At 46.0% G+C, this 13,481-nt stretch overlaps 1 protein-coding gene across 22 annotated transcripts in view; it reads left to right on the top strand.

Annotated features, from left to right (window-relative positions):
• Positions 1–13,481, top strand: part of LOC310888828 (mesoderm induction early response protein 3-like) — a 111,630-nt gene that overhangs the window by 72,147 nt on the left and 26,002 nt on the right. For 19 of the 22 annotated variants that reach the window (XM_083852444.1, XM_083852443.1, XM_083852446.1 and 16 more), the window contains 2 exons: positions 7,700–7,854; positions 9,283–9,364. In XM_083852444.1, coding sequence (XP_083708570.1) covers positions 7,700–7,854; positions 9,283–9,364 — 237 coding nt within the window. The remainder of the gene's footprint in view (positions 1–7,699; positions 7,855–9,282; positions 9,365–13,481) is intronic. The other 3 variants (XM_083852449.1, XM_083852447.1, XM_083852432.1) reach the window with 1 other exon arrangement.

Here is a 13,481-nt window from a genome sequence, read left to right as displayed (position 1 = left end):
ATCACTGGTTATCTGTGAGAAGAGGCTGACCCCCAGCTCCCCACAACTTCTTTTCAGGTAGCTGTAGAGAGCAATAAAGTTTCCCCTAAGCCTCCTCTTCTCCAGACTAAACAACCCCACTTTCCTCAGCCGCTCCTCATAAGACTTGTGTTCCAGACCCTTCACCAGCTTCGTAGCCCTTCTCTAGATATGCTCCAGGGTTTTGATGTCCTTCTTGTAGTGAGGGGCCGAAAACTGAACATAGCACTCGAGGTGCAGCAGAGGTGCCAGAGCAGAGTACAGGGGGCCGATCACTTCCCTGGTCCTGCTGGTTACACTGTTCCTGATACAAGCCAGGATGCCATTGGCCTTCTTGGCCACCTGAGCACACTGCCGGCTCATGTTCAGGTGAGCATCAATCAGCACCCCCAGATCCTTTTCCTCTGCACAGCTTTTGAGTCACTCTGCCCTAAGCCTGTAGCGTTGCATGGGGTTGTTGTGCCCCAAGTGCAGGACCCGGCACTTAGCCATGTTGAACCTCATCCCACTGGCCTCTGCCCATCAACCCAACCTGTCTGGGTCCCTCTGCAGGGCCTTCCTACCCTCCGGCAGATCGACACTTCTCCCCAACTTGGTGCCCTCTGCAAACTTACTGAGGGTGCGCTCCACTCCTTCATCCAAATCACCAATAAAGATATAAAAAAGGATGGGCCCCTACACTGACACCTTGGGAAAACCACTGGTGACCGGTCGCTATGTGGATTTCACTCCATTCACCACCACTCTCTGGGCCTGGCTGTCCAGCCAGTTTTTAACCCAGCGAAGAGTGTACCTGTCTGTTGTGGTTTAACCCGGCTGGCAGCTAAACACCACACAGCCGTTCGCTCACCCTCCCCCCTCCCTCTCTGGGATGGGGGAGAGAAACGGGAAAGTGAAGCCTGTGAGTTGAGATAAAGACAGTTTATTAAGACAGGAAAATAATAATAACAATAATAATAATAATAGTGATAATGGTAATAGTATTAACAATAATAATGTGTAAGAAAACAAGTGATGCACAATGCAATTGCTCACCACCCGCTGACCAATGCCCAGCCTATCCCCGAGCAGCCGGCCCCCCACCCCGGCCAGCCACCCCTATATATTGTTTAGCATGACGTCAGATGGTATGGAATACCCCTTTGGCCAGTTTGGGTCAGCTGTCCTGGGTCTGTCCCCTCCCAGCTCCTGCTGCACCCCCAGCCTGCTCGCTGGCAGGACAGAGCAAGAAGCCGAAAAGTCCTTGGCCTGGTGTAAACACTGCTCTGCAACAATTAAAACATCAGCATGTTATCAGCGCTCTTCTCATCCTAATCCAAAACATAGCACCCTACCAGCTACTAGGAGCTACTTAACTCTGTCCTAACTGGAACCAGGACAGATATCCACCCCTTATTCCATACCATTTATGTCATGCTCAGGTTACACTCTGTCCAATACATTCTAATTAATCACCATTTTCATCTATGATATATAGCAATCATGGTAGTGATGACATACATTATTATATAATAATTAACATACTACAATTCAACTCATGGGCTATTCTCACCCAGTATCAAATCCCCTTGAGGTACACACCGGACCTCCCCATTCTTTTGCATTACCCACCAAGTGCATCCAGGTCCCTGAGCAAAAGCAATTCCACGAATGGGTTTGCCTTTTCCTGAGGCAGGAGTAGCCCAGACTGTTTTACCCAGCATGTTTCTTACGTGCACTACAGGAACTTTATCCCCTTCTACAGTGCGTAACAGGTTTGATTGGGCAGGTCCAGCTCGGTTGGCAGATCCCCTGGTATTGACTAACCAGGTGGCCTTTGCCAAATGTGTATCCCAATTTTTGAATGTCCCAGCACCCATTGCTTTCAGTGTAGTCTTCAACAGTCCATTGTATCGTTCAACTTTTCCAGAGGCTGGTGCATGATAGGGGATGTGATACACCCACTCAATACCATGTTCTTTGGCCCAAGTGTCTATAAGGTTGTTTCGGAAATGAGTCCCGTTGTCTGACTCAATTCTCTCTGGGGTGCCATGTCGCCATAAGACTTGCTTTTCAAGGCCCAGGATAGTGTTCCGGGCGGTGGCATGGGGCACAGGATATGTTTCCAGCCATCCGGTGGTTGCTTCCACCATTGTAAGTACGTGGCGCTTGCCGTTGCGGGTTTGAGGGAGTGTGATGTAATCAATCTGCCAGGCCTCTCCATATTTATATTTCAGCCATCGTCCTCCATACCAAAGAGGTTTTGACCGTTTGGCTTGCTTGATTGCAGCACATGTTTCACAGTCATGAATAACCTGTGCTATAGTGTCCATGGTCAGGTCCACCCCTCGATCACGAGCCCATCTGTAGGTTGCATCTCTACCTTGATGGCCTGAGGTGTCATGGGCCCATCGGGCTATAAATAATTCACCTTTATGTTGCCAGTCCAGGTCCACCTGAGCCACTTCAATCTTAGCAGCCTGATCCACCTGCTGGTTGTTTGTGCGTCGTCTAGGTCCTTATAAATTACTTCCCGTACGGCCAATTCCCTCAGGTACTGAATTCCCTTCTCCATGGTGGTCCATTTGCTTGGTAAACATACAAGTTCTTCCTTGAAGAGATACCTTTCCTTCACAGCTGACAGGAGACGCCTCCAGAGGCTGCGAGATCGTGCTCCATCTCCAATTGCTTTGTCAATGCATGCGTCCCTAGCAAGGGATCCCAGCCGCCTGGCTTCCTTGCCCTCCAATTCCACATAATTGGCTCCCGTGTCCCAGCACCGGAGCAGCCAGGTGACAAGCTGCTCGCCTATACAGCGACCAAAATCTTTTCGCACATCTCGTAGCTCACGCTGGTATAGAGTCCGGGTAATTACTGTTGATTTTTCGACATCCTCATCCTCATCTTCAGTCTTCTGCACCTTTGATGGCCGGTGTAGAGTCCGGGTAGTTACTGTTGATTCTCCGACATCCTCATCCTCATCTTCAGTCTCCTGCACCTTTGATGGCTGGTATGGAGTCCGGGTAGTTACTGTTGATTTTTCGCCATCCTCATCCTCATCTTCAGTCTCCTGCACCTTTGATGGCCCAGCCTCGTCTTCACTACGCCCAGACTTAGCAGAAGACTGTCTGCGTTTTAAACGACCTGAGCCTCTATACGGGCGGCGGGAGGGGTGGCGGCGGCGGCGGCGGGGGGCATGGCGCGGCGCGGGGCCTGAGGGCGGCGGCATGGCGGAGCGGCTGCAGGAGCTGGAGCTGGAGCGGCTGCAGGAGCTGGAGCTGGAGCGGCTGCAGGAGCTGCAGCTGGAGCGGCTGCAGGAGCTGCAGCTGGAACGGCTGCAGGAGCTGGAGCTAGGTTGCTAGTAGCATCAATTGCAGCTCGATAGGCACAAGCCAGACCCCAGCACGCTACAGTGATTTGTGTCACTTTGGAACTGCCAGAGTCATGACACCTTTTTTTCAAGCATTCTGCCAGCTTTTTAGGATTTTGCAGTTGTTCAGGGGTGAATGTCCAAAACACTGGAGGTGACCACTGCTCTAGAAACCTGCCCATATCCTCCCACACTCCCTGCCACTCGCAGCTATCCCGCCTCAAGACAGATCTCCGGATGAGATTCCTAAGTAGTTGTTTAACCCTCCACAAAATCTGAAGCGCATTCAGGAGACATAACAACAAGAGCAGGCTGGTCTGAGTATCCCAAGGATATTCAACATCTCGGAGAGCCACCGTAACTAGCTCGGGGGATAAGAGGGTGGTGGTGAAGGAGAAAGGGAGAGTGAACAGGTAGGGAAACATGTCTTCCCCTGTCCCCTTCACAGATTGGCTCCCTAACGAAAACAGGCAATAGGTGTAATTGCTAATAGTTTCCGAGATATGGGTTCCAAAGTATAGAGTCGATGTCAGTGCTGAGTACAAATACCAGGTTAAAGTCATGACCAGATATCTCATCATTTCATAAGCCATTGCTACACCGCACAGTACCATAACAATCTTAAACCAGGGCCCGGAAAGGATAAACAGTGCAACAGGGAGCACATACAGAAAGTAGCGCACCATAAAACTCAATTTGGAATACAGGTACAGCAGACTGGAGATTAAGGCAATCAACATCGTGACTAGCAACTATTAAGCAGGTCCAATACTTATACCAATTTTAGTTTAACACACTCTGGTCAGATTTGTCAATATCTCAACCCTTCGGGCCCCACGTTGGGCGCCAAAAAGACTGTTGTGGTTTAACCCGGCTGGCAGCTAAACACCACACAGCCGTTCGCTCACCCTCCCCCCTCCCTCTCTGGGATGGGGGAGAGAAACGGGAAAGTGAAGCCTGTGAGTTGAGATAAAGACAGTTTATTAAGACAGGAAAATAATAATAACAATAATAATAATAATAGTGATAATGGTAATAGTATTAACAATAATAATGTGTAAGAAAACAAGTGATGCACAATGCAATTGCTCACCACCCGCTGACCAATGCCCAGCCTATCCCCGAGCAGCCGGCCCCCCACCCCGGCCAGCCACCCCTATATATTGTTTAGCATGACGTCAGATGGTATGGAATACCCCTTTGGCCAGTTTGGGTCAGCTGTCCTGGGTCTGTCCCCTCCCAGCTCCTGCTGCACCCCCAGCCTGCTCGCTGGCAGGACAGAGCAAGAAGCCGAAAAGTCCTTGGCCTGGTGTAAGCACTGCTCTGCAACAATTAAAACATCAGCATGTTATCAGCGCTCTTCTCATCCTAATCCAAAACATAGCACCCTACCAGCTACTAGGAGCTACTTAACTCTGTCCTAACTGGAACCAGGACACTGTCCAAGCCACGGGCTGCCAGTTTCTCCAGGAGAATACTGTGGGAGACCATGTCAAAGGCCTTGCTGAAGTCTAGGTAGACTACATCAACAGCCTTTCCCTCATCCACCAGGCGGGTCACCTTTTCATAGAAGGAGATGAGGTTGATCAGGCAGGACTTGCCTTTTATGAGCCCCTGCTGACTGGGCCTGTTTCCCTGGTTGTCCCGCATATGCTGTGTGATTACATTCAAGATGACCTGCTCCATCACCTTTCCTGGCACCGAGGTCAGGCTGACAGGCCTGTGGTTCCCTGGTTCCTCCTTATGACCCTTCTTATAGATGGGCGTCACATTAGCGAGTCTTCAGCCATCCGGGACCTCTCTGGATGACCACGACCACTGATGCTGGAAAGCAACTCGGCAATTGCATCCGCCAACTCCCTCAGCACCCTCGGGTGGATCCCATCTGGCCCCATGGACTTGTGACAGTCCAGGTGGAGCAGCAGGTCTCTGTTTCCGCCTGAACTGCGGGGGGGGGGGGGGGTTCTTCTGCTCCCTGTCCCAGACTTCCAGGTTGGGAGGCTGAGTACTTGGAGGATAACTGGTCTGGCTAGTAAAGACAGATGTAAAGAAGGCATTAAGAACCTCAGCCTTTTCCTTATCCTTAGTAGCCGTGTTCCCCCCTGCATCCAGTAAAGGTTGGAGATTCTTCTTGGCCCTCCTCTTACCATTAATATATTTATAATAACATTTGCTTATGGAAAACGTAAAGCAATAAACTATTTTCAGTTTCCATAGCATGAGTAGAAGGTGTAGGTATTGATACGTTTTGTCTTTTACAAAGTAAGATGTTTTAAGTATAATGTTATTCCTGTCGAAGTTCAAGTTCAAAACTGCGATTGTGCTAGAATAGAAAAAATAACTTGAGTTTTATTTGGTATCTTTAAAAGTCTTCACTATGATAAAATTATAGCACATAGAGTTGTGTAATTCAGAAAAATATTGAAAGAAATTTGCTCATGGGTGAATCAGCTGTGAAGTTAAAGGAACAGTTTGGGTGATATTTTAATAAATGAAGAACATTCTGTTTTTTCCTAAGTTATTAATATTCTGTTAATTACTTGTGTTGAAACTGCAGTGTTCCATGGGAATGTTATTCTAGTGAAGCATATCAAGTCTTTTCACCATTACCGACTGCTTTTGAAAGAATGTTCCTTTGCCGTAGAGAAGAATGTTTACTATAGAGCTGGAAGCATTAGCAAGTGGACATCTGTTGTGTTGCCTAAGAGACCTAGAGCAGTTTACTGTTTTCTAAGATTCAGGCATGATGCTTACTAGTTGTAAGAAATGGAGGAATAAAAATAAGATTTTTCTGCATAGTCCTTTTACTATTTATACTTTTTGACTTTTTATTAGCCAAGAACTAGAGAATAACCAGGGGATGACCAGGAAAGAGTTAGTGCTAGAGAGAACCAGTGAGAGTTTTGTTTGCTGGCTTGGCCAGCAAAGAGCTCTTGGCCAGCTCTCAGATTGAAGAGCCCAAGGAACTTCTCTTGAGAATATCAGGCATGGACTCCAACAAGAAATACTGGATTATCTTGGTTAATAAGAGGTTGAAGCTGGGTGTCAGCAGTGCTCAGAGGCATTGGACCTGACTGTATGGGTGGAGGTACTCTGGAATACTGCATGTACTGAGAAAAACAAGATTTAGGATTTGGAATTACACTGCAGTAATTCAGAAATCATCCACTTCTACGTAATGTGAATCTGTGAAAGCCTCTTCTGTACTCCTTGAAGAGGTGGCGTTGGCAAACGTGTTTATATTTCTGCTGCGTAGTCCAAGCTACTGGAGTTGTGATAGATGGCCATTTAGTTCTTCTATAAACCTTACGCTTATAACATGTCTGTTTGAAAACTTTCTTAAGCTGTCTGAAAGCTTTTTCTTAAGCCATAACAACACTTTCTGAGTAGATGTAATTTTATTCTTCACCTTTGCTTTATATTCTTTCCTGCAGTTTTATGAGATGTTTGAGAATCTTCTTTGCCTCTTCTACTGTACCAACCATTATGCTTGTGTGTGTTTGGACTGAATAATTTCAATTTTGCATTGCCAAGAGATTACATGAAACGTTATATGCAATGTTAATCATATCTATTGAACAAAATAAAATTTATAGTTTAGTGTAGAATTTAAGTGTGTGCACAGACTGACAGAGTTTCAGTGCAACTCTTGTATATGACCAATATATTGTCTGTCAAATAAGCTACTTAAGACGTGCATACATGACTTTAGTGTACTATGAAGGAAGACTATACATCCTGTTTGCTTGTAAAATATGCAATGTACAAGTTGTTTACAACATTTGGTTGTTAATGAACAGAAAAAGAAATTACAAAATTAAGATCTAGATTCCATTTCGGTAAGGTAAATTTTGGCAAATTTTAATTGAAAATGACCATTTAGCAACCACCTCTTTTTTTTCCATGACACACAATATTTAAAATATGAAAGTAATACCCTACACTCTTTTACTGTAAACTATAGATTATTTGTTGAAAGCAGCTGAATAAAACTGAGTGGATTTGCTAGTTTGCTTATACGAAGATGATGTGTACATATACATAATTTGACTTGAGTCATCTAGCAGTTAACAAGCTGATCCTCTATAAAGAAGCTGCCTGAAGAGTTCAGTCCCTTATCTCGTCCTCATGGAACCTGAATCTCTTCACCATACCATGTTGCAGAGTCTGTCTCTTAACTGAGGCTTTTGGGCAAAAAGTGAGCTGCAATTCACAAGTACCATGATGGTATTTGATTTCATTTCTTCTGTGTTCCTGTTCTTTGTCTGTGAGATAGCTTTTTATGTTAGTCTTAAAAATGTCACACCTGTTGTTAACGGATTTCTGTTTTAGCAGCCTATGAAAATGAAGACCATTTACTTTGGAAACCTGGTGTGATTTCAGAAAGTAAAGTTAAAGAATACCTTTTTGAAACCTCCTTAAGAACAGGAAATGAAGAAATGATTGGCAGAATTCCTGAAGGGCTATATACAAGGGACAATGAGCAAGTATGTTTTATATCCTGTACTATTTGTGACTACTCCATTTCTTTTTTTTTTTTCCTCATTAGATATGACTGGGGTCAGGATCTTATTGGTAATTTTCATAGAATAATAGAATGGTTTGGGTTGGAAGGGACCTTAAAGATCATCTAATTCCAACCCCCCTGCCATGGGCAGGGACACCTTCTGCTAGGCCTGGTTGCTCAAAACCCCATCCAACCTGACTTTGAATGCTTCCAGGGATGGGGCATCCACAACTTCTCTGGGCAACCTGTTCCAGTGCCTCACCACCATCATAGTAAAGAATTTCCTCCTAATATCTAATCCAAATCTACTCTCTTTTAGTTTAAAGCCATTAACCATTCTCCTGTCACTACACTTCCTGACAAAGAGTCTCCCTCTCCAGCTTTCCTGTAGGCCCCCTTTAGGTACAGGTAATCTGCTATAAGGTCTCCCCAACATCTTCTCTTCTCCGGGCTGAACAACCCCAACTCTCTCAGCCTGTCTTTGTAGGAGGGGTGCACCAGCCCTCTGATCATCTTTGTGATCCTCCTCTGGATTCCTTCTAATAGGTCCATGTCCTTCTTGTGCTGGGGGCCCCAGATCCAAACACAGTACTCCAAGTGGGGTCTCATGAAAGCAGAGTAGAGGGGGAGTATCACCTCCCTTAACGTGCTGGACACGATTCTTTTGATACAGCCCAGGGTGTGGTTGGCTGCGAACACATTACCAGCTCACATCAAGCTTCTTGTCAACCAAGACCCTCAAGTCATTCTCCTCAAAACTGCCCTTACTCCATTCTCCACCCAGCCTGTATTTGTGCTTGGGGTTGTCTCAACTCAGATGCAGGATCTTGCACTTGGCCTTGTTGAGCTTCTAATGAGGTTTGCATGGGCCCACCTCTCAAGCCTGTCCAGGTCCCTCTGGATGGCATCCCTTTCCTCCAGTGGGTCAATCGCACCACACAGCTTGGTGTCATCGGCAAACTTGCTGAGGGTGCACTCGATCCTGCTGTCTGTTTTGCCAACAAAGATGTTAAATAGCACCAATCCTTGAGGAATGCCACTTATCGCTGGTCTGCACCTGGACATCGAGCCATTGATCGCAGCTCTTTAAAGAACATGTTTAAAATTATGAATATTTGAATGTTGGCAGTGTTGTGTTCTGTGATGTTTCTGATTGCCATGCTCTTGACAAATCCAGCCTTTTTTAATAATTGCATGTAATATTTTATATTTGTTTAATTAAACCTTGCCTCAACTTTTAGATGGTTTTGCTTTTGGCTGTTATTTTAATTTTTTTTTATCATGTATAAAGACAAATTCTTTTTTTTTTTTTTACATGAGGTGCACTCACCGAAAGGCTAGTTTCAGTTGTTTAGATTGGATATTTGCAGTCTTTGACTCTTTTACAAAGACTTCTTTTATTTTATAGGCGCTGTATGAACTTCTCAAGAGTAGCCATAATGTTAAAGAAGCAATTGAGAGATACTGTTCAAGTGGAAAGGCATCTCAGGGTAAGAAGAGTACCTGAATTTTTCAGAAATGTGTGTTTGAAAAAAGTTTTTTTTTCTGTGCAGCTTTTTATATTCTTGAGTAGCAATCAGATTGCTAAGCATGTCCCTTTCCATGATGTCTTTTGCACAGATTAGGTATAATCTGACTGTTGGTCATCTGGAAGTTTCTGCTAGAGATGTTTGCAACTTTTATAAAGTTCGCAGGATCAGCTTTTACACCTTTTCTCCCTTTTCCTCCACTGCTGTTATAAGAATGGCACGGACTGAGAGATGGGTGGGAAGCTGTGATTTTGTTCTCATGAGTCAGTTCTCACCCATGTTACAGTGCCTTTTTGAGATCATGGTCAACTACAATCTGATGATATTTATACCAGTACCAGGAAAGCATAGCTGGCTATATAAAGGAGCCTCACTGTCTTCCACACTGCATCAACGTTGTGCTACGTCACTCCTAAACTGGTTCCCACCATATTATTCTGTAGGTCTTTGACAGAATGTGGAGAGCTTTGAGTTAAGTGGAAAATGAACTTCTGTCTTGCTTGCCGCTAACTTTATTACTCCCTTAAATGATAAGCTCTGATTTTCATTTAGCAAAGACAGTTCTTGTGTTTTAACATTCATGTTGCATAAAGCAAAAATGGACTACGAACCTTGCTGTAAGTTGATATTGTAGCAGATATTCCCTACTCAGAGCTGGATCCAGAGGGAACTTGAATGTTTACAAGTTAGGTGCCTGGAAATATAAGTACCTAAGGCACAGCTGAATGGGACAACAAGGAACATCAGAGTAGTGCTTCAGAAAGCTCATGTACAAGAAGAGTGTATATAGAGCTAAACAATAAGGAGATACCAGTTGCAGAGCCGTGTCCTAAATTCCACGCCTCTCTAGGGTTTAGATTACTATTCAGGCATTGAAAAATACTTCTGCCCATTTGTAGTTCAGAGCCTCAGATTTTGTCCTAAGGGCTAGTACTCGCTTCCCACCCCCTAAGTTAGATGGGACTTAAAATACTGTTGTGGTTTAACCTGGCTGGCAGCTAAACACCACACAGCCGTTCGCTCACCCTCCCCCCTCCCTCTCTGGGATGGGGGAGAGAAACAGAAAAGTGAAGCCGGTGAGTTGAGATAAAGACAGTTTATTAAGACAGGAATATAATAATAATGATAATAGTATTAATAATAATAATGTGTAAGAAAACAAGTGATGCACAATGCAATTGCTCACCACCCGCTGACCGATGCCCAGCCTATTCCCGAGCAGCCGGCCCCCCCACCCCGGCCAGCCACCCCTATATATTGTTTAGCATGACGTCAGATGGTATGGAATACCCCTTTGGCCAGTTTGGGTCAGCTGTCCTGGGTCTGTCCCCTCCCAGCTCCTGCTGCACCCCCAGCCTGCTCGCTGGCAGGACAGAGCGAGAAGCCGAAAAGTCCTTGGCTTGGTGTAAGCACTGCTCTGCAACAATTAAAACATCAGCATGTTATCAGCGCTCTTCTCATCCTAATCCAAAACATAGCACCCTACCAGCTACTAGGAGGGAAAATTAACTCTGTCCTAACTGGAACCAGGACACCTGGCTGGCAGCTAAGCACCACACAGCTGTTCGCTCACCGTCCCCCCTCCCTCTGTGAGATGGGGGAGAGAATCAGGAAAGTGAAGCCTGTGGGTTGAGATAGAGACAGTTTATTAGGACAAAAAAGAAAAGGAAAATGATAATAGTACTACTGTTATAAATGACTGAGTCCCAAATAGGATTACAATCAAAGTTTACAATTTATTAAATGAATAGAGGCAAGCAAACAGCGCTGGGTGCACTGGGAGTCTCTGCTCCACCGGGACGCACACCTGTTACGTAAGGCGGCTGGTTTTTATGCTCCTAGGCTAATACATATTCATTACTACTTCTAGAAGAGGCAGGGTTGTTATAATTGGTTTCCCGAATCCGAAGTCCTCCCAGGTGCGCCTGCTTATCAGTCTCTGTTACTTTCTCGGGGGCCGCTCGGACAGGGAGGCTCATGTTCTTCCTCCTTATCTAGTGGTCTCTTGGCCGGCTGTCAGAAGTTACTGCACGTCCGTGCAGAGTCAGCAGCTTTTCTCTGAAGAAATCCCTTTGTTCTCTTCTCACCTAAACCCAGGCCTGAATGTTAACCCTTCAAATCCCTTAGTGGCACGAATTGCTGGACCATTCCTTACACTACTAATAATAATTTGTACAAAGCAAGTGATGCACAATGGAATTGCTCACCACCTGCTGACCAATGCTCAGTCTATCCCTGAGCAGTTTGGGTCAGCTGTCCTGGGTCTGTCCCCTCCCAGCTCCTGCTGCACCCCCAGCCTGCTCGCTGGCAGGACAGAGCGAGAAGCTGAAAAGTCCTTGGCCTGGTGTAAACACTGCTCTGCAACAATTAAAACATCAGCATGTTATCAGCGCTCTTCTCATCCTAATCCAAAACATACCACCCTAACAGCTACTAGGAGGAAAATTAACTCTATCCCAGCTGAAACCAGGACACTTTAAAGCTTGAGAACACTGTAGAAAGGAGTGCAAAATTAATTGTGTGAGAAAGAAAGAAAATGACTTTGTAGTAGAATGGTTATCACTTTCATCTGGGAGCAGAAAGGTCTTGGTTCCAGTGCCTGGTTCCAGAAACGCTTTGAGATGTTTTTTTTCCCCTGTTGACTTTAAATACAGTACAGTACAGTTCTAGAAATAAATGTCTGGAAACCTTTCTTGTAAAGATTTTCATGCATCTACACCATGTTTGCTATTTCATTTTCGGAATTATTCAGCACCAACTCCAAACACACTTTAAGATACTCTGGGTAACACTAAAATACATGCAACCATTCCACCTAATGTTATAAAGGGAAGAGTGACAAATGTAATATGCAGGTAAAATAATAAGCAATTATTTCCCTCAAACATTAAGCGCAGCAAAATTGTAGATTGGACTTAAGCATAGCTTTTGTGTAACAGCACAGCACCATAACCTGGTATGTAAACTATAGGGAATACAGCCCTCTTCTCTTGTATAAGAAAACTTGCCCAAATGCTGAAGTCTACAATGTAGATCTACGCATCAGGCTCAACTGCAGGTGTGGATAAGAAAAATTCTACTCTGCTTAGGCCTTAGTGCCTAAGTTAGACTATTTGAAATGCTTTTGACGTTTTTCCTTCCTCAAGAAAAAAGATTACAGACCTTGAACCCCGAAAAGCACTATTACTTTCACTGGCCGAGGCGATTAGCTCTGCGGCAAACGTGTGCAGGGAGTTTCCCTGAATCGAGGGAGCGGCCAGGAACCGCCAGCCCTCGTGAGGGCGGTTGACAAGGCTTGGGCGGAGCCAGGAGCGTCCCCCGCGTTCCGCCCCCCCCCCCCCGCCCCCACTACAAAGGCAGCCTCTAGGGAGCGCGAGCGACCAGGAGCGGGGCAAACGGCAGGGCGCTGAAGCTTGGCCAGCTTGATCAGGGAGCGGTGGTATCCACCCGGCAGAAGGCCGTGGCCTCACAGAGCTCGGCACCCACCACAACCGATGCAGCCTTCCAGACAGAGATCCGGGGGGGAACGTGCTGCCACCCAGGTGTCAGGCTGCCAGGTGTGCCCTACTCTTATGCCACTACAGGATGGTAGTAGTGAGCACAGTTGTGGGAGGTGTGCACAGGTTGAAGAACTGCTTTGCCTGGTGGCAGAGCTTTAGGAGGAGGTGGGACAGGCTGAGGAGCACTAGAGAGTCAGAGAAGGAGATTGACTGGTGGGGTAGTACTCTGCTATCACTGAGATGGGTTCCTCAGCCAGCTGCTGCACAAGAAATGAAGGTTCCTCTACTCCCTTGCTGCCAGGCAGAGGGAGGGGACCTAAGAGAGAGGGGGGAGTGGAAGCAGGTTCCTGCTCAGTGCAGAAGGTGAACCCCCCCTGCTGCCTACCTCACCTTCCTAGGTGCCCCTACACAACAGGTACGAGGCTTTGGAAATGATGGGCAGGCAAAAGATGTGGACAAAGGTCCCTCCACATTGAGGGAGTTGCCCGAGGCAAGTCAGCCTATGCCCTGCATCACAACAACCTCCACCAAGATTAAAAGAAGGGTTATTGTCATAGGGGACTCTCTTCTGAAGGGAA

The sequence above is a fragment of the Anser anser genome, assembly GCF_964211835.1.
Source record: "Anser anser genome assembly, contig: SUPER_W_unloc_10, whole genome shotgun sequence".
Taxonomy (NCBI): Eukaryota; Metazoa; Chordata; class Aves; order Anseriformes; family Anatidae; genus Anser; species Anser anser.
This window is presented reverse-complemented; position numbering and strand designations above follow the sequence as displayed.